The sequence below is a fragment of the Mesoplodon mirus genome (genome assembly GCF_964341445.2).
Source record: "Mesoplodon mirus genome assembly, chromosome: 11".
Taxonomy (NCBI): Eukaryota; Metazoa; Chordata; class Mammalia; order Artiodactyla; family Ziphiidae; genus Mesoplodon; species Mesoplodon mirus.
The window spans coordinates 42,734,933-42,753,782 of record NC_138987.1 but is presented as its reverse complement, the minus strand read 5'-3'; the positions used below and the strand labels follow the sequence as shown (position 1 = coordinate 42,753,782).

At 63.6% G+C, this 18,850-nt stretch overlaps 1 protein-coding gene across 6 annotated transcripts in view; it reads right to left on the bottom strand.

Annotated features, from left to right (window-relative positions):
- Positions 1-563: 563 nt before the first annotated feature.
- GRAMD4 (GRAM domain containing 4) overlaps positions 564-18,850 on the bottom strand; it is a 75,981-nt gene continuing 57,694 nt past the window's right edge. For all 6 annotated transcript variants that reach the window (XM_082636186.1, XM_082636190.1, XM_082636189.1 and 3 more), the window contains 15 exons: positions 13,833-13,894; positions 11,566-11,698; positions 11,167-11,192; positions 10,491-10,582; positions 9,104-9,195; positions 7,950-7,998; positions 6,712-6,783; positions 6,287-6,330; positions 6,102-6,211; positions 5,215-5,369; positions 3,511-3,655; positions 2,666-2,759; positions 1,829-1,913; positions 919-987; positions 564-687 (listed from right to left, as the gene is read on the bottom strand). In XM_082636186.1, coding sequence (XP_082492312.1) covers positions 580-687; positions 919-987; positions 1,829-1,913; positions 2,666-2,759; positions 3,511-3,655; positions 5,215-5,369; positions 6,102-6,211; positions 6,287-6,330; positions 6,712-6,783; positions 7,950-7,998; positions 9,104-9,195; positions 10,491-10,582; positions 11,167-11,192; positions 11,566-11,698; positions 13,833-13,894 — 1,336 coding nt within the window. In that variant the 3' untranslated portion in view covers positions 564-579. The remainder of the gene's footprint in view (positions 688-918; positions 988-1,828; positions 1,914-2,665; positions 2,760-3,510; positions 3,656-5,214; positions 5,370-6,101; positions 6,212-6,286; positions 6,331-6,711; positions 6,784-7,949; positions 7,999-9,103; positions 9,196-10,490; positions 10,583-11,166; positions 11,193-11,565; positions 11,699-13,832; positions 13,895-18,850) is intronic.

Sequence of the window (18,850 nt, the reverse complement as noted above, 5' to 3'; positions counted from 1 at the left end):
GCCTGGAGGCGGGGACGGCCCCAGGGCTCGGAGCACCCCCGAAGCGGCCGTCCTCCTGGGCCATTGCACCGCACGGCGCTCCGCATCCTCCTGAGGAGCTGATCTGGGGCCCCCGGCCAGCTGGTCAGCACCGCGCTCCCAGGACGTGCATGGGGGTCTCCCTAAAGGACGGGCCCGTTCATGGCGCTGGCCAGGGGCCCCCACGTCACCTATCGCCGGCGTCCTTCACCCCGGGGAGGGCCCCGTGTGCTCCTCGTATGGCTTTGGTGTGGCAAAGCTGCTGGCCTCCGAGAGCCGGGGTGCGGCCGCGCTGGTCTCCGCCCGGTGGGGACAGAGAAGGCGCAGCTGTGCTTGGCGGTGTGTCCTGCGTGTCATCCTTCCCGGTGGCCTCGCGTCCACAAGACGCTCCCTCGAGAGTCCCGACCCCTGAGCAAAGGGGTCTGTAAAACGCAGGGTCAACGCAATAGAAACCACAGATCGGGGGGGTTATTGCAAAAGATCACGAGGATGTCCAATTTTTCTCCACTACCAAATTGTTAAAAAAAGAAAAACTCCCAGCAGCGTCATGGCCAGCCAACACTAGCTGTCGCCGCCCGATGCCACCGCCGCCGCCGTGATCTTCATGTACTGGCTGAAGATGGTCTCGAACGCCTCGTCTCTGTGCACCATGGCACCGAACACCAGCGGCTGGCGGGAGAGGAAGCACCAGCAGCGAGTCCGCGAGTCCGCGCGCGGCCAGGTCCACATGGAGCCGGCCCCACCCCACCCAGCACCTGCGCTGGGCCGCAGCCTCCTGCCCCGGGAGGGAGGGAGGGTGCTTCCCAGGCCCCTCTGCCCAGCCGCAAGCCTGGCCAGCCTGCGCTCAGAGCCACTCCCGGGCCCCCGCCGCTGCCTCCCTGGCCCCCGCCCGGCACTTACTTTCTGTGTTGATGGCGTGGACACAGCAATCCCCATGCCCGACCCCGGGAGGACGGAGAGGACCTTGTACTGAAAGTCAACGGCGTGCCTGTCACCACCGGCCCCCCTGGAGACGGGGCCACCCTCCCCACACCCCAGGGCGCTCTCCACGGAGCCCCACACGGGCCTGGGCCTCCCCAGCCAGCAGAGAACGAGGACTGATGGTGTGAGCGGAACACCAGACCCGCTGACACTCCCGCCCAGGCTTGCCGGGGCCCCCACAAGGAACACTGCATGGGGAGAGCAAGTCCCCCAGCCCGACCTTGCTCCTCCGACCCCACAGCTCTCTGGGAGGGAGGGACCCACCACAGCCACAGGGGTGCTCCTGACACACCCTCAGAGGGAAGGAGACGCTGCCCAGCGGACCCCTGGGGGCCCACCCAGGAGGCCCAGAGGGGGCACGGGTGGGCCTGGCCTCCCCCACCAGGTGTGTGTGTCAGGCTCTGCGCACACCTGTGCCTGCTCCACGTGACACGACGGAAAGTGCTGGAAAATGCCAGAGCCGGGACAGCCTGCCCCGGGGGAGCATCTCAGGGCCAAGGGGCAAACGGCTGCCGGGGCCCAGCTCACTGCCCACCCCCCACCCCCACCCCCTTCCATGCGAGGACGCCAGACGCTGGTCCACCAGGCAGAAGAGAGGGCACAGCCCACGGCATGTGGATACCCCCCGACAGGCCACGGGGCTCCGCACAGACACCGCCTAGAAGCGGGGCCCTGCCGCGGGGAGAAACGCCGCCTGCCCGACCGTCCAGACGGCACCCCTCGTTTTGTTTTAATCGCACCCCGCTCCCAACTCGGCCGCCGGCTTCGCAACCCTGCCGCTCCTCCGCTCCTGAGACTGGGGGTGAGGGCGAGCAGGGGCCGCACCCACCTTTTGGATGTCCGTGATGTCCACCAGCTTGATGACTTTGTTCCTCTTGGAGAAGCCGGACTTGGAGCTTTCGAAGCACAGGTAACTACCGGCGGCGGCGGGGGGCAGGGGTGGACAGAGCACAGCCCAGCAGGTGAGCCAGAGGGGACCGTGCCCAGCAGCTGCAGCCACAGCCCAGACACAGGGCCCCCTCACCTGCCGCGATGCGCCAGCCTCTTATAACTGATTTCATTTTTACCCAGTCTCACAGCTTCTCAGGTTCAAAACCCACTGCTCTGCACTGAACCCGATTCACGTTCCCATGACATGAGCATCCCTGGGACACCCAATAAGAAACCTGTGTGTCCCTGAGGCCAGTTCCTCCAGCGAGGGGGTAGAGACGAACAGGTGGTCCTTGGCTGAGAGTGGGGGGCGAGGTGGCCGAGGGTCCCCAGGACTAAGAACAGAACCCTCCCTGCACCTGCTCCGCCCCCTCCCACCCCTGGGGGTAGCTGGGCTGCTACACCCCAAAAGGAGGGTAACAAGAACCCTGCTGCAGCCCTGGGGCCAGGGCCCTGGCTGGGGGAACCGCACGGTTCCCATCACACGACGTTGAGCACCCAGACCAGGGCAGCCCAGGCCCTGGGGAAATGACGGCCTGCGGCCCCGGCTGCATCCGGCTCAGAGGCAGTACCTCCCCACCCGGGGGCCGGGAGTCAGCAGGAGTTGGGGTCTCGGCAGGGCTAGGGGTCCCCACGGCTGGGCCGCCCTGGACCGCGGGGCCTGCGAGGAGCCCCCGCTAATCCTGGCCCCAGCCGGAAGGCACGCCCGCCCGCAGCCGCCGACGGCCTCACTCACTTCTCCGTCACGTACAGGACCCCGTTCCTGATGTAGTCGGTCGGCATCTTCCGGTCTCTGTTTATCAAGCAGCACCGCCAGCCGTTCTCACACACTGACGGGGACAAAAGCGGCCCGTGACCTTTCCTACTGGAAATACCCGCCCTCTGACTTGATGTTGGAACCATCAGCACTGGCTTTTCAAGGATGTACTGACGTTCACCCTCCACCATCAGATGAAACCCACAGTGGGAGGAAAGTGGCCTCTGAGAGCCTCTGGAAAGCAGATGTTTCCCCTCCCATGTCAATGGGCAGAGATTTTTTTTTTTTTTTTTAAAGGAAAAGCACAATTTAAGTAAATCAAACTACGGCCACGACTCTCAAGGTTCACGGTCTGGGTCAACAGAAAGAGGGCTCAGGAGAAGGTCAAAACTTAAATTCTCCAAAGTTCTCTTTCTGCAGTTGGTATCACACACGACAGAGGCCAAACCGTTTAAGGGCCCCCGACCCGCCTCACGGAGAGCCGGGCAGCGTAGGAGTTTCGGGGGAGGCCGAGCAGGGCCCTGGGCTCCCGAGTCACCTGTCACCACCCAGCTTTCTAGGAGGCCACAGCAAGGGACGAGCTGGCCAAGGCAGGACCGGGAAGCCCCTGCACGCGTGGCGCTCTGCGGCTCCGCTTCAGGGCCGGCTGGCCTGCCTTTCCGCTGTCAAGCCACCCACTGCAGACGTGCTCGGCCCCTCCGACCCACCCGCCCAGGAAGCCCGGGAAGGGGGAGGCGGGCGGGCTCCCTCGGCCCCCGTCGGGCCCCCCTGCACTGGGGCGGGCGACCCCTTCTGGCCTGGCCACGGGCTCAGTACACACGTACCCGCCAGCGGACGCTCGTTTTCTGTCAAGTTGAAGATTTCGTGGAAATTGCTCTTCTTGGCGCCATGGACGCGGCTGGCGTCCTCGTCCTTGTTCAGGCCGGCGGGCGCGCTGGACACGTAGCCCCGCGAGGAGGTCGTCTGCGGCTGCCGAGGGCACACGACGCCCCCGTCAGCCCCGCCGGCCGCGGGGGGTGGGCGGGCGGGAGAGGGGCGGGGCCGAGCCGGGACGCACGGACGCACGCACGCACGCACGCACCCTCACCCCACCCAGGCCCCTCCGTGCACACGTGGACGGAGGAGCGGAGAGGCAGGCACACCCACACGTGGGGTCCCGTCCTCGCCCATGAGCCCCCGTCTGGGCAGAGCAGCCCGGCTGAGGCGGGCAGACCCTCTCCTCGCGACGCCACGCCCCAGGCACTGTGCCGAGCCCGACCCAGCACGTGCGGTCAGTGCGGAACCGTCAGGTGCTCACGCCCGCGCTGCGGACACCGGGACCGGCCGCGCGGGACAGGCCACCAAGAGCAAGGTTGGCAAGTCAAACGGAGTCAGACCACAGCAACGCGTGGCATCAGGGCACGGCGTGGGGGTGCAGGTGCCACACGGACACCGTACCTTGTCGTGTCCCGACAGCTGGCCGGACGGGACCACACACACGTGCGGCCACGGAAGGAAAGGTGGGTCCACGTGACACGAGGCGGTAAACACCGGCTGAGCAAGCAGCACGCGCAGACACACGGCCGCGGGACGCCCTGATGGGGTCGCCCTCCACCCCGGGAAGCCCACCCCCAGCGGCTCGGGTCCATGACACTCAGGGAGCCAGGCTGCCTGCTCTTGGGCCTCACCCCTTGGGTCCACCTCCGTCTGCGTGACCAGAGCCCACCCACCGGCTCCCCAAGGTGCAGGCTGCTCCTGCCTGCCCGGCTGCACACCTGGCTTGTGAGTCTGGGGCCCCAACAAGCTTTGTCCTAGAACCCAGGAAGCCTGACCCACACTTGACCCAGAGCTTCCCTTCCACGGACAAAAGCATCAGTTCCCAGACACCCTTTCCTCAGAGGACACTCATACACCAGACTCTGAAATCCAACGTCACCTCCTCCAGGAAGCCCTCCTACACCTCCGTGGGAGTCCTACTGAGCCCAGAACCTCCCCACTAGTCTGAGACCCCAGGAAGAGCACCAAGGCCAGCTTGCCCTCCTCGTCCTGGCTCTGGACAGGGTGCCTAATGCCCACACGGCCTTCCACCCAGTCCCAGCCCGTGAGCACAAAATGTGCCCATCTCGGCCTTGCTGTGCCCTTGCCGGGAACAGCAGGGACCTGGCACCCATCCAGAGAGCAGTCACTCCCAGGGCTCCCTGCTCCCAAGGCTCCCAGGGTCTCAGCAGTCACGGCCAACGCCCTGTACCCTCCTGCCCTTGGCCTGGGGGCCGGCCTCACCTGGCGGGGCTCACTCCCCAGCCAGTCTACGTAGATAGGGGCCCCCCAACCAGCCTCCAAGCACTGCACAGCCTCCCCCAGCAGCTGTCCCCTGCCCAGGGCTGGCCAGCCCTGGACCTTCGGGACAGCAGAGCCGGTCACAGCGAATCCACCCCTGCAGTTGTCTGTTTCAACGGCCCCGAAAATCAGAGACACCAGCCTCCCCGCAAGCCGGAAGTGAGGGACAGCGGAGTGTGGCCGGCGCATCTCCCGGCCGCCGCGGGGCCTACCCTGCGTGACACGGCGGTGCTGGAGCGCTCCTTGAGCTGGGGGTCCGTAGGGAGGCTCTTCCAGATGATGTAGGGAGTGTCGTACTTGGCTCTCAGCCTCGGGCAGCGTTTGAAGATAAAATCGATGACAAAAAGCTTGATTCCGGCGTAGAGTCCTGGGGGCAGAATGAGGTCCCATTTCTCCAGGACCCTGCGGCCCTGCCCGCGTGGCCGGCACGGCGGTCCCCACCCCGCCAGGTGCTCCATGGAGGACCTCCCGGGACCCAGGTGTGGGCCGATGGTCCTGGGGTGGTTACACAGGGCAGGGAAGTGACCCCAGCTGAAAGGGAAGCCACTTCTGTGTGTGTGTTGTTACCTCCAACCCAGAAGTGGCTCAGGCCAAACACTAACCTGTCCCTAAAACCGACCAAACAAAACCACGAGTCACCATCCTCCAAAGGGGACGTGAGCAGGACTTCGGGGGACCCGTCCCAGCCTGCCCGCCCCTGACTAGGTGAGCCGGCAGTGACGGCCAGGGGCTCCCGCCTCCTGGTCAGGGCACCTGCATTGGCCCAGGCCCCCAGAGAAACGAGACAGACAGCCCGGAGCACGCTGCACTTCCGTTGGCGTTTGTCATTCCCCCCACGGCCTCACTTGCCTGCCCTGGTTTTCCTGGTGAGGGGGGCGGGGAGGGGACGAGAGACCGAGGACCCACCTGCACGCTGGGGGCCAAAGGGCAGGTGGGCACAGTGCCCAGACCATGAGGCCCCCGAACTGTGTGACCGCCACACCCAACACTCCAGCTCAGGCCGGGCACCCCCTGCCTGCCCCCCACCCACGCACCGTGGACGGAGCTCGCGGTGCGGATCAGACGGCGCGGTGCGCTGACCGGCCGGCAGGCTCCTTACCCACGGCCAGCCCCACCAGGCGGTAGGGGAAGAAGCAGGAGGCGAGGAAGGCGGCCCACAGCGCGATGTACAGCTTCTGGGTGATCTCAGGCTGCACCCACATGAACAGGCTGGAAGGGAGAGGAGAGGTTCAGCCAGGTGGCGGGCGCATCGTACACGCGGCCGGCCAGGGGCTGACGACTTACTTCTTGATCTTTTCCAGGATGTCGGCCATCTTGCCAAAGAGGTTCTGTGTGAAGAAGCAGCTGCGGTCACGACACACCCCCGGGGCCACAGGGCAATGCTGGAGATGCCCAGCGCCCAGGAGACCACGGCCGGCGCCACGGAGCCCATGGTCCTGCCCGGCCGCTCCCAGGCCGAGACCGGGTGATGGTCAGGTCCGAATCAGGGGTTAAGGCACCACTCGAGACGAGGGACCCAGGCCTGCACCCTCCCGGGAGCTCCCCTGGCACTGGTCAGGAGGGCCTCCACCAACTGGGGCACCGGCGTCAGACCAAGCCAAGAGGGCCCTCCCCACCAACCGGGTTGTCTCGGGTGTCAGCTCCCAGACAAGCCAGGTCTGGAGGGCTGGGTAGCTGGGGTCCCCCCGCCTGGAGCCCAGCAGCGGTACCTGGGCTTTCTGGGCAACGTCCAGCACGAGCTGGAACTTCTCAGACACGGTCAGGTCTTCCTTTGGAGGCTCCTTCAGTCAAAGGGGAAAGAGAATTTCCACTGAAATTCAACAGTTCAGAGAAATTACTGACAAAAACAGCAAGGAGGCCTCCCAGCCCGGGGACCAGGTCTCTGCTGCCCCGACACAGAGGGACGGGCATCCCTGGGGGGCCCAGCCCGAGGGGGCAGCACGGGCAGCTGTGCTAGCTGACACCCGTCTGGTGCCTGAGAGGGTGGTAGGCAGCCCCCCAGGTGGGCAGGGCTGCTTGAACAGATCACCTTCAGAGGCGCATCTGAGACCACAGCCTGCGCCCACCCCACACTTTACAGGCGGGGGAACTGAGGCCCCAGCAGGGGGGCCTGACTTTGTCCTGCTTGTCTGAGTTCATTCAGCAAGAACCTCCCTAAGACCTCCAGGTACCAGGGCCAAAGGGCACAGGCCTGCCTCCCCAGAGACACGCTCCCTGACCCCTGTCTAAAGGGGCCCCTGCAGACACCACCACATCCTGCACCCCTACTGTGTGCTCCACGCACATGGTAGGTGCTCAAACACCTGATGAAGCCCATGGACGCACCATGGCCTCCCTCCTGCCTGTGCCCGGTGGTTCAGCCCCACGGGCCAGAGTCCCCCGTAGAGTGGTGGGCAAACTTTCTGTAAAGGGCCAGGTGATAAGCACGTGTGCCTCTGCAGGCCCAATGGTTGGTCGCAGCAGCTTGGCTGCTGCAGCCCCAAAGCAGCCACAGCGTAAATGGACAGGCGGGACGGAGACCAATAAAACCTTGTTTACAAAATTGAGCGGCCAGCCACTGGTCCAGCCCGTCCATCGTTCACCTCCCTCCACAGGAGGCTATGAGCGGCTCCAGGGGCCCCCTCGCTACCTCCCCTCCACATCACGTCCCAGCTGAGGAGGGTCAGGTCAAGCCAGGCCCGGCCAGGCCAACCTGCTTCTCACAGAGCCAAGCCCAGGCTCGTGAAGGGCGCTTGGGCATCAGCTGGCGAGGGGTCAGGGTGCGGCCACGCAGGGCTCCGGATAGGGGCGGCTGCCCTTCTCCTCCCCGACCTCTCCTCGCCTGGCAGGGCTCCCCACCGCCATCCACACAGCTGCACCTGGAGGCCTTGGGGGACCCGCAGCCCCCGCACAGCACTGGCAGGTAGAGCCTGGCCCCCCAGGCAACGGAGCCCCTCCCAGGACTCACCACCACTTCGGACACTTCAGGCACGATGCTCCACTGTATCCTCCAGCCCCTGGCAAACAGGAGACAGCACGCCTTTACAACGGCATCGTCTGCAGGCGGTGGCCGTAGAGGGGTGACGTCAAGTCACCAGGCCTGCGCTCCCAAGGAGGAGCCGCCCCCGGGGAATTTTGGCCACTGGGACAGGAGCTTCAGAAACACCCGGCCGTCTGCTGAGACCACCAGGGCCCCCTCCTAGGCTCCAGAGAGGAGATGACCCAGGTCACCCCCACAGATCCCTCCCCGGGGGCCCTCCTGGGGGTGGGCACACATTTATAAGCACCCAGAGGTGACGGGCCTCTCAAAATAAGTCAAGGAAGTGGCAACAGCAACAACTTTAGTGAACCACGTCTAGCCTGGGCACGGAGAACCCTTTCACAAGCGCTTAAAAGTTTTCTACGAGAAACATTTTCAAACGAACCAACTTAGGCAACCGCAGAGAAGCACCTAGAAAAACTGTGCGTAAAGTGAACTTTTGAACGGCTCAGTGAAAATACAGAAGGCAGGCCCTCCTGTTAGGCCCGACGTGAAGCTGGGGGTCACTCTGTGGGGCGACCTCAGGTCCACACAGACCCGGGAGGGCCCGGGGACACGGGGTTCCCACCCCAGCGTGCTGGCATCCAATAGCGCCGCCCGCCCCCAGCCTCGAGATGGAAAGCAGGTGCTTGGAGAGGGCGCAGGGAAGACACCACATGGCCCTGGGCTCTGGGGTTGCTGAGTCCCAGCGCCTCCCCGGCACCTGCACCCCGACCAGTGGGGACCTCCCAGGGCACAGAGCCGCTGCAGCTCCATCAACCTCACCTCCGCCCACTGGGATGTCACTGCTGAGGTGTGTGTGGAGGGGGGACTTTCCTGCCCAAAAGCAGCACGACCGGAGGAGGGGCCAGAGTGGCCCCAAAACCGGCACCCGCCAGCAGCCTGCTGGAAAGAGCTGCTGGGGTTTGGGAATCACCCTGCCCACTGCAGCAAACCATCCTCCTGGGGGCTCGGGGACTATCAGAGGACAACCTCCCAAAACGCCAGCACGTGACACAGAGCCGGCTCGGCAGGTGCCCTGCCGTGCGTGTAACGCAGGAAGACAGCACAGCCGCGCACACACCACAAACCGGCGCACCTACCTGGCTATGAGGTAATTGAGGGATAACCTCAAAATTGCTAGAAATAAGAACATGGGGATGGCCCAGCCGTGCCACACGGCATTCATGTACACCTGCGGGTTTGGAGAGAAATGGGTCGGGAGGGAGACGGTTAGGCGACCTGCCCGCATGGTTCAGGACAGACCAGATCCCTCTCTCCCCCAGCCAGGCAGGCGGCACTCGCAGGCAGGGAGACCAGGCCCCAGCGGCCCTCTGCAGGCCCGAGGACCAGGGCACGCAGCGTAGACAAACCCGCTTGGGGAGGAGGTGAGACGGAAACACTGCTCTGGGTGGGCGGGGAGCAGCCTGGACGTGGCCCGGGATCACAGGAGGAGGGCTGACCCCACAGAGAGGTCCTGGCCCAGCACCGCTGCGGGCCCACCTACCAGAGCCGGAGGCATCCACATACCCAGCACTGCTGACAGTCTACCCTGCCGCACGGGGCAGGCAGGGTGCTGGGCACAGTGCTGGCGCTCAGAGAGGGTAGGGGACGGACGCAGTGGGTTCAGGAGGAGGCCTGGCAGGTGGTCTGAACGGCGGGCAGGGTTAGCTCAGCCGCAACCCACAGGCAGAACTAGGGACCTGGGACCCAAAGCAGCCAGGGCCCTGTAGAGCAGAGTGCTTGTGAAGGGCGGCCAGAGGAGACCTCCAGGGGGAAGGGGGCTGGCCCCTGGCCACCACCGCCTGTCCTCTGCAAGTGCACAACACCCATCTCCCCGGTGGACGGGGGGCCCCTGGGGCTTCAGGGCGGCCCTCAGGACCCTCTCAGGTGGAGGCCACCTATGGGGGCCTCTGCAGAGATGGGGCCTTTGGGGGCTGTGGTTCTCCCTCTCCATCCTCCTCCCACTGGACGGCAGGGTCTCCCCGGGCAGGGCTGGGAGCAGCCACCACAGGACAATTCAGACTGCGACTGGGCCTATCTTCCCCAAAGCACCCTGTGACGCTGGCCCAACGCCGCCTACCTTCCCCAGGCCTGGTGGCCTGCTTGGCCCCTAGGCCACTGTGCGCCCGCCAGGAGCCTCCCCCAGCCGCCGATGCCGGATGGGAGGGACGGCTGGTTTCTGCACAAGCAGACAGACCGCCCCACCGGCCCTTCCCCAACCCACTTGGGAAAGTCGACCATAAGCTTGGCTCGAGGCCCTCTCCCGAGAACGCTGCTGCGGGGTTCTGGGCAGGCGGGGAGCCCCACTGCCAGCCCCAGGCTGCACCCCACGACACCCTTATCCAGTCCTTACAACTGCCCTGCAGCCCACTTTACAGGCGGAAACACCGAGGCCGGGAGCCGTCCCACACGGCAGGGATGGGTGGGTCCCTCAGGAAACCTCAGGGAGGGTGCACACCCCACCACCCATCCGCGGGGAGCACTCACGGTGAAGGCGATGGCAGACGTGTAGACGGAGTACCAGTCGGATAAGGCAGAGAGGTTCTTCACAAAGCTGGTGACAGGCCTGGCACCGCGCTCTGGGGACAGAACGGACCACGCAGTCAGGCCAGCGCTAGCCCGGGCCTCAGACACACCTGGCGGTCCGGCTGCTGCACCAGCTGGTGGTGCGGGGCCGGGGAGGGAACCAAAAGGAGCAAAGCAAACCCCAACTGTCGCGGGCTCCCGGCGCGCCTGACCCCAGGCCAGCGCTCCCGTGGCCACTCCCGGGCTGCGGCCCGTCCTCCATCCTCGCGGGGAGACGTCTGTCTGCCTGTCTGCCCCGGCCCGTGCCCGCAGGCGGGGAATGGGGGTTTAGTCCACACACCCCGGGCCCTGACAAGTATCTGGAGAAGCACCACGTTTTGCTGGGGCTCCCAGGCCTGGAGGGAAACTCGGCTTCTGGCCACAGGCCAGGGGCGGACAGACAGACGGGGTGGGCCTGGGACATACTTCCCACAGCCTTAGGAAGAAGGCTGGGCTGGGAACTCCTGAAAAACATGCTTCCAGAAGCAAGTCCAGTTCAGTGCAAGACCGCAGTCACCGCCCGGGCAGCCCCGGCCCCAGCGGCTCACACAGCCACAGCGACAAGCGGGTACTTACTAAGTCCACGCCGGGTACTTACTGAGCCTCCTCATGTTCTCGGTCAACCTAAGAGGGGGGAAGAGATGAGCACCAGCACCCACTCGGCTGCAGCCGCGTCCTGACCCCGCAGCTCCCTGCGGGCCCCCGGGGAGCATGGGTGACCCACGGGGGGCGGCTTCCTCGTCTCCCGCCCACGCTGCCTCCACCCGAGTCTGAGAGCCCGGCCCGCGGGCACTCTCGGGGTCGCCACCGTCCCCGCGTGGTGTCTGTCGCAAAGCACCAGTACGACCACTGATTGGGGGGCACGGCCGTGCGGCCGCCCCCTGCACAACCTCCCCGGCTTTGCTTGCCGGCCCCGAGGAGGCCTGTCCTGCCGGGACAGCCGCAGAGCCGGGCCCCGGGGGCCACCCCTCCACCCCAACCTCCAGCCGGGCCCCACCTCCGGGCGCTGAGGGGCTCCTCCGTCTCCACCGTGCTTTCCTCGGGCTGGAACCGGAAGTCCTCCACATACTCCCCGAATTTCTCATAGAACCACTTCTGGACACGGGGGCACAGCCCCTGGCTCCGTCGGTCTGCAGGACGGGGTGGGGGTCCAGGTGAGGGCAGCAGGCTGAGAGGGGCCTTACAGAGCAGCAGACGCAGGGGCACTGGTGGGTGGGGCTCCCGGCCGGGCCGGCGAGGGCACATCCACGCCAGAACTGTGAGGGGCCAGGTGCCCTGAGAACAGAGCCCAACCCACTTCCCCACGAGGTGCAAACCAACCAACGCAGACCCCGGGGGCCCCCGTGTTCCTCACACCGACCCCCGGCTTGTTGGAGGCTGTCCCCGGTGCAGGTGCTGTCCAGGCGGGCTCTCAGCCCACTGCTGGTGCTGCGTTGACCACCCCCCGCCGCCGGGCACACTGGTTGGTCTGGGAAGTGGCCAGGTGGGCTCACTCCCAGGGACACCCGGACCCTGGGGAACAGCCAGTGGGCATGCGTCAGGGGCTGTGGTCCGCTGGGGGCCCCAGTGAGTGAAGTCACCCACATCAGACTCGAGAAAACCAGCCCGAATCCCGTGGAACAAGTCTGTCCCTTCGGAGAGCAGGTCGTGGAGCCGCCCGCAGGGGGCGCCGTCCCACCACAGTTAGAGGGGGATGGCATGCACGCAGGTGGTAGTGTGCTGCCAGCACGAAGGGACGGAGCGGGGGCCGGGGGGATGGAGGGCGGTGCACACAGAGGCCGCGAGACTCAGAAATGCCCAGAGGAAGGGCGACAAGGGCCCTGGGTTCTCGCAGCCCACCTGGGGCACGACAGGGTCTTTAGGGTGAGAGCCTAGGTAGGCTCAGCCCTATAACCGCTTGGACAGCAGCCGTGGACAGTGAGTAATGGGACGGGCGTGGCTGCGTCCCCATGAAATCACACTGACGACGCTGAAATTTGAAATTTATGTAACGTTCACGTGTCAAATCCTTTTGATTTTTTTCCAACCATTTAAAAGTGTAAAAAGATTTTTTTTCAATGTAAAGGCAGATGGGGAGCTGTAGTCCGCCGACCCCGGGTCTAGGTCAGGTGCGCTGCCCGAGTGGACAGGCCTCACGGCGCTCCCCAGCCCTGCTCTGCCCCAGCACCACGCAGAGCACCCGTCCCCCCGACCTAACGTCCTCGGGGCTGCACTTGGTGGGGTCCTTCCCTCCTTCCCCACACTCCCCACCTCCCACACAGAGCACCACACGGTGACCCTCGTTGTGGGGACGGGGTGGAAGGACTCTCCTCTGACACTTCCCACGAGTGCAGGAGACTCATCAAGTGCCACACACAGCAGGGGCCTTGGCGGGGTGGGGGGCCCTAGTGCTGCTCCTGGCTTGGAACCTGGGCCACTGGTCATGAACCTAAGGGGACTATGACCCAGTGGACACAGCAGCCAATGCCGCACCCGGCTGGCCTGTCTGCGGGGTCCAGCACCGGGGCCCTGGAAAAGAGGCGTCTCCCTCTCTGGACAGCAGGTAGGGGGTCAGGAGCCGGCTCTGGTCTGAGCTCAGCCTCCACCTGGAGCGTAAGCCTGAGAGGCCTTCCCTCCCGGGCCTTGGTCTCCTCACCTTTACACTGGGCAGGGCTTAACCGAAGGCCCTCCTGGTGTAGCCCTCTGAGCCCCCAGCGCAGGCAGGGGCTTACCGTCAACCCTAACCCTATTCCCTCTCCCACCTTCTCAGCCTGCGAGGGGCCTGGGTCCACCACAAATCCGGCCCCTCGAGAAGCCCAGTTTCCTCCCATGCCATCCTCTGAAGGACAATTTCAGAAAGTGCCAAGTGTGGAGGGGGATAAGGAACTGGAGCCCGGGGTGGGAAGAAAAGGCACTGAAAAGAGCTCTGCATCCTGACCTGGGGGTGCTGGGGCACAAGGCCCGCAGCTGACCCCACCTCCCCACTCACCCCCTTGTCAGGACAGCCGGCCTCTGGAAGCAGGTCGCCAGGCCAGGGGCCAAGCAGCCAGTGTGACCGCGACATGATTCCTCTTTGGGGAAGGGCTGGGAGAGATGTCGCATTGTATTTTTAGGAGAAAATAAAGTCATGTTTTGATCGAATGCCTTGCACCTGCTATGGAGACTCACCAACCGGTAATCAGAGACACCCAGTTCCAACAGGAGGGGATCCCCGGAAGTGAGCAGGTGCACCCGGGAACAGAACCAACCCCCCACCCCCACCCCATCTCCGTCCCCCAGGCCTACCTGCTCCATTATTGCCCTGGGCCTGCCCTTTCGGAGGCTGCTGAGCGGGCGGCTCCTCGGCTCTTAAAGAGAGGGGAGAATAAGCAAGATCTCTGTTAGTTCAAGATACAGCATGATGAGTCCGGGCTTCGCAAGGTTCCCGCGCCCACGGGGCCACCCTCAGGGATCCCTCTGGGGTCCTGGCTGCTCAGCTCAAACGCCGGGTGAGGGCAGTAGGGCAAGCACAGAGCTGCATTCCTCATGGGCATCCTTTAGTTAGTTAGTTAGTTTTGGCTGCGTTGGGTCTTCATTGCTGTGCGTGGGCTTTCTCTAGTTGCGGCGAGCGGGGGCTACTCTTCATTGCGGTGCGCGGGCTTCTCATTGCGGTGGCTTCTCTTGTTGCAGAGCACGGGCTCTAGGCGCGGGGGCTTCAGTAGTTGTGGCACGTGGGCTCAGTAGTTGCGGCTCGCGGGCTCTAGAGCACAGGCTCAGTAGTTGTGGCGCACGGGCTTAGTTGCTCCACGGCTTGTGGGATCTTCCTGGACCAGGGCTTGAACTCGTGTCCCCTGCATTGGCAGGCAGATTCTTTACCACTGTGCCACAAGCGAAGTCCTACACTTCTTGTTTTTTGATGACCAAACACTGTCTCAAACATACAACTCTTTTCTTTTCCTGTTAATTTTGACCCATCTGCTTCTTTATTTAATGTTAAGCTCAAAATAAACAGCTCTTATACTAGTTACTTGGCCTGCTAATGAAAAGGTACTCAGCGACACACATATTTAGCAAGCACCATGCAAGGCCACAGGCTGGGTGAGCCCCTGCCTGGCAAGCTGTGCACAGGTCCCAGCTTGGTCCATGCCGGCCACCTGCCCAGCTCCCTGCCCCTGCGGCCTAGCTGCACCTGACTACAGCAGTCACCCGGCCTCAGAGCCTCCCTGGAGTTCCTGGCCACCTGCCAGATCCTGACCACAGACCTGACTTTCAACCACAGGCCCTGACGGACTGGCCCCCAGCCGCTGGCTGGACCCCCTTCCCTTGGGCAGTGCCCTGTCCCTGACTGGCCAGCCCACCTGCCCTCCTCACCCTGCACTAGCCTGGGCTACCAACACGCCACACTGCTGCTGTGGTTCCCAGTGCAGCAGAGATCCCAGGATGTGGGAAAAGTGGCAACCCAGGCAAACCTCGGCAGGACTGGGGGGGTGGGGCACGGAGGGCTCTGCCAGGACAGAGACAGTGGGGCTGGGAGACCCTCAGCAGGTGCGCACCCTCGGCATCCTGCTCTGTTAACACAACGTGATCTTGTAAAAGGGAAGAACCTCTGTATCCTATCACAAGTTCATCGCTAAAGGGATGCTGCCTATAAGCTTAAATTATACACAGTGGCCCATCTCTGGGAACCCTGCCTCCCAGTAATGAGCGTTAAGCTAAATTACCTCTGTTTAGCTCCCAGAAAACCTCCTGCCCAGGCCCACCTGTGAATGACTGCAGGGAGGAAGAAATGAACACATCCTCTCTGGGGGCTGATGGGAACCAGGAAGCGTTTGGCTTTACTCTCCCTCCCCTTTTCGTATAAAAGGAGCCTGAATTCTCACTCAGGCAAGTGGGCTCTTTGGGGCACGAGCCACCATCCTCTTGGTTTGCTGGCTTTCGGAATAAAGTTGCTGCTCCCTGTCCCAACAACTCGCCTCTCGATGTTGGCCCGTCGTGCAGTGAGCAGTACCAGCTTAGACCCGGTAACAACCCCACTCCAGCATCTCCGTGAACCGACCCGCTCTGTGGGTTTATAACCTGTAACTGCAACCCATCCCGGCCACGCTGTGCCGAAGCAGGAAGCGTGGAGGACAAGCTGGATCCGAGGAGGGCAGGGTGAGCAGGGGGCGAGCCTGCAGCCTCGTGAAGCAGTGGACAGGGAACCGTGAGACAGAGGGGGGTCCCAGAGAAGGGAGCCATGGTGGAAGAGGAGGGGGCTAGGCCTCCACGCCCACCCCTCCCCGTGGCCAGGCTGCCCAAATGGCCATCCATGCTCAGAGCTACTGACAAACGGGGATTTACTGGGAAGAGGAGGGGAGCTGGGGCACGCAGGAGACTCCAGACTGGGTTCCCTCTGTTCCTGGGCAGGTGTCCAGGCCTCCGGACCAGGACATTCCCTGAACCGGCCGGGGGTCCTGAAGAGGCAGCTCACACAGGAAGCACTAACAAATGGGCTCCCACCAGAGCCCGGGCCCAGGTGTGCTACTGAGGACTTGTGGGCCCGAAGGACACGCATCACTCAGCCACAGGTAGGCCTGGGGTCTGAGTGGCCGGCGGGGCTGTCTGGGGTGCTGTGCTTGGTACCATTTGGCTTGCATCTGTGATACTGCACAGCCACTGGCTGTGTGATCTTTCCAACATAATCACCGCTAGAATCGGACAGGTATTTAGGTATAAATGGGCTGCTAGCTGCCTGCAGGGAAAGACGGCTGGCAACACGGGCGCAGGTGTTCCAGGTGGCAGGGAATTTTACCTTCTTCCCATCACACCACATATGGAACATCATGAGTGCCTGTGACGTGCATGGGACGTGGGAAACAGACTGTCAACACAGCACACAGCAATCATGTTCTAAACATGAAGAGGAAAGCAGAGGGCAGACAGCGAATCAGGGCCTCCCAGCCGGGCCCACCCGCAGCTCCGGGTAGGTGGGGAGTGAGCGGTGGCCTCAGAGCAGCACGAACGCCCCGGGACTTCACTTCATCAGAAGAAAGGGCCCTTGTACTCCTAATAACTGTGGATTCTTCTAAATGTTTTGGAACAACCTCCGCTGATGTTTAACGTGGAGTGCACCTGGAGGGCTTTTCTAGAATCTAATTATCCCCCCGGCAACAACCCGAGGCCGCAGGACAGATGATGAAGCTCATGGGCAGGGGGTGCCAGGGCCACATGTCAGGGCCAGGCTGGGCACAGGAGGCAGTCACCAGGTTCTGTGTAGTTCCCACACGGGCGCCCCGGCCAAAGCCCCAACCAACACGGTGGGCAGTGCAGCACAGGAGGATGACACGCACCCTCCGGCCCCCTCAACGCAGCCGGGAGGGCGGAGGAGCCATGGGAGGTGCCGCTGAGAGCAAACCCAAGGGTGGGGCCCGGGCAGGGCCTGACCAGAGGCCAGTGGAGGTCAAAGGCAGTTTCTCCATGTTGCTTTCGGACCGATAACCGGACGTGGGCTTCGCCTTGAGTAAGCTTAAACCAAGGCGATTTCCCTGGAATTTTCTTAAAAAGCAAAACAGGGGTTTCTATAAACTACCATGTTTTAATCCTGCAGATGGAGTGTGTGTGTGGGGGGGGGGGGTGTGTGCGCCCAGGTGTGAAGGTGGCCCTCCACACAGCTGCCCACCCTGGACGGCCCACAGAGACCCCAGATGGGCACCAGGATAAGAAGGAAAGAGGATGTCCCTTGCCTGGAACCTGCTTCTCCCTGTTCCTCTCCTCCCTCAGGTCTCAGCTTCCAGAAGATTCCTAAACCCTAAGCCCCCCCAAACCCCATGCTCCCCAGGACCCTCAGCTTCTACTTCCTCGGTCCGGGCCTGGATGTTCCTTTCCTGTAATCCCCAGTTGGTCCCCAAGCAGGCCTGTGAGAAACAGATCTGTTTGCAGCCTCAGAACCTATCGGGGGCCAGGCACCCAAGGGGCTTTGGTGAAGGGACGAGGATTAAACCCCCAGAGCGGGCTGGGGGTGGTGGGAGGGTGGAAGACAGAAGACACGGACCCTGCAAAGGGAGCTGGCACATGGGGTCCTCTCAGGCCGAGTGCCGCCCAACGCCACCAGGGCAAGCATGGCCTCCGGTAAAGCCGCACATAAATACAAACTGCATCAGACAGAAGCGTGTCAGTGCGGGTGACAGCACTGTGACATGCCATGAGAGGCCAGGCCCGGCCGGCCAGTGGGCTGAGAATACACCCCACACCCAGCCAAGCACCTAGATCTCCCAGAGTCGTCCCAGGTCAGGTCACTGGCTGCACCTCTTTGCGTTATTAAATGTAATTGAATTTGAACGTCTACAGATTTTCACATAAGGTTTAACATCAGGGAAGGTACTGCTTGAAGCCGTGGTCCGATTTCTGGTCCAGGGAGGGGTGCCGGCCTTGTAGCCCGGCAAAGCAAGTGACACCCTGCCCCAACACGGGGGCCCCCGCGGGGAGCACCAGACAACTGCAGATTGGGCCACGCTGACCTGTGGGACAGGCAGGTGGCCTTCGTTCAGGGGCACCAGAAAGCCCACGGAGCTGTCCTAACACCCGGCAGAGCAGGAAACTAAAGGACCTTCTCCCCCAGGGAACCAAGTGCCACCCGTTCCCTGGGGCTGCGAATCAGCTGCTGAGACCCCGAGGAGGCCAGCACGAAGCACAGGAGGTTCGGCCTTTCCAGCAGCTAAAGCCCACTTGGTGCGGTACCTGGAGCAGGGCTCTGCTCAGAGCCCCACTGTGGTGACGACACTCAGCAACGACAGTGATGCCAGGCCACCCCACGGAAAAGCCAGCTCTGACTGGGGTGTCCCAAGCTGGAGAGAGCTGTGCACTCAGGCCAGGGGGGCCTGGACAAAGGGGTGCGGGGCCAGAGGCCAGGCTGGTGATGGGGAGGGATGGAGATTTTGGCGGCCTCAGCTCCCAGGCCTCGTCCGCCAGGCCACCGGCCTGGACTGTACACAGGGGGACAGGGAGCCCTGGGGGGTTTTATCAGGACGGGAAGAACACAGCTCTTACGACTTGCAAATATCCCCCTGGAATGACCCACTTCTTGCTGGCAGCGCCATGAGGCAGGGGCCGAGCTCGCGTGGGCAGAGGTGGGAGTCCACACCACCCCCTCCACAAGCTGGGGCGGCCTCTGGCAGCCCCAGGATGGAGGGACTCTGTTGGGAGGAGGTGACTGGCCATGGCAGGCTGACCCTGAGGGTGCTGTCAGGGGCTCGGGGCAGGGGAGTGTCCAAGTGGGCAGTGGGGCAGGGTGGGGGGAGTGAGCGTGCAAGCACAAAGGCAGCTGGGCAGGGTCTCAGGGTCCTGGG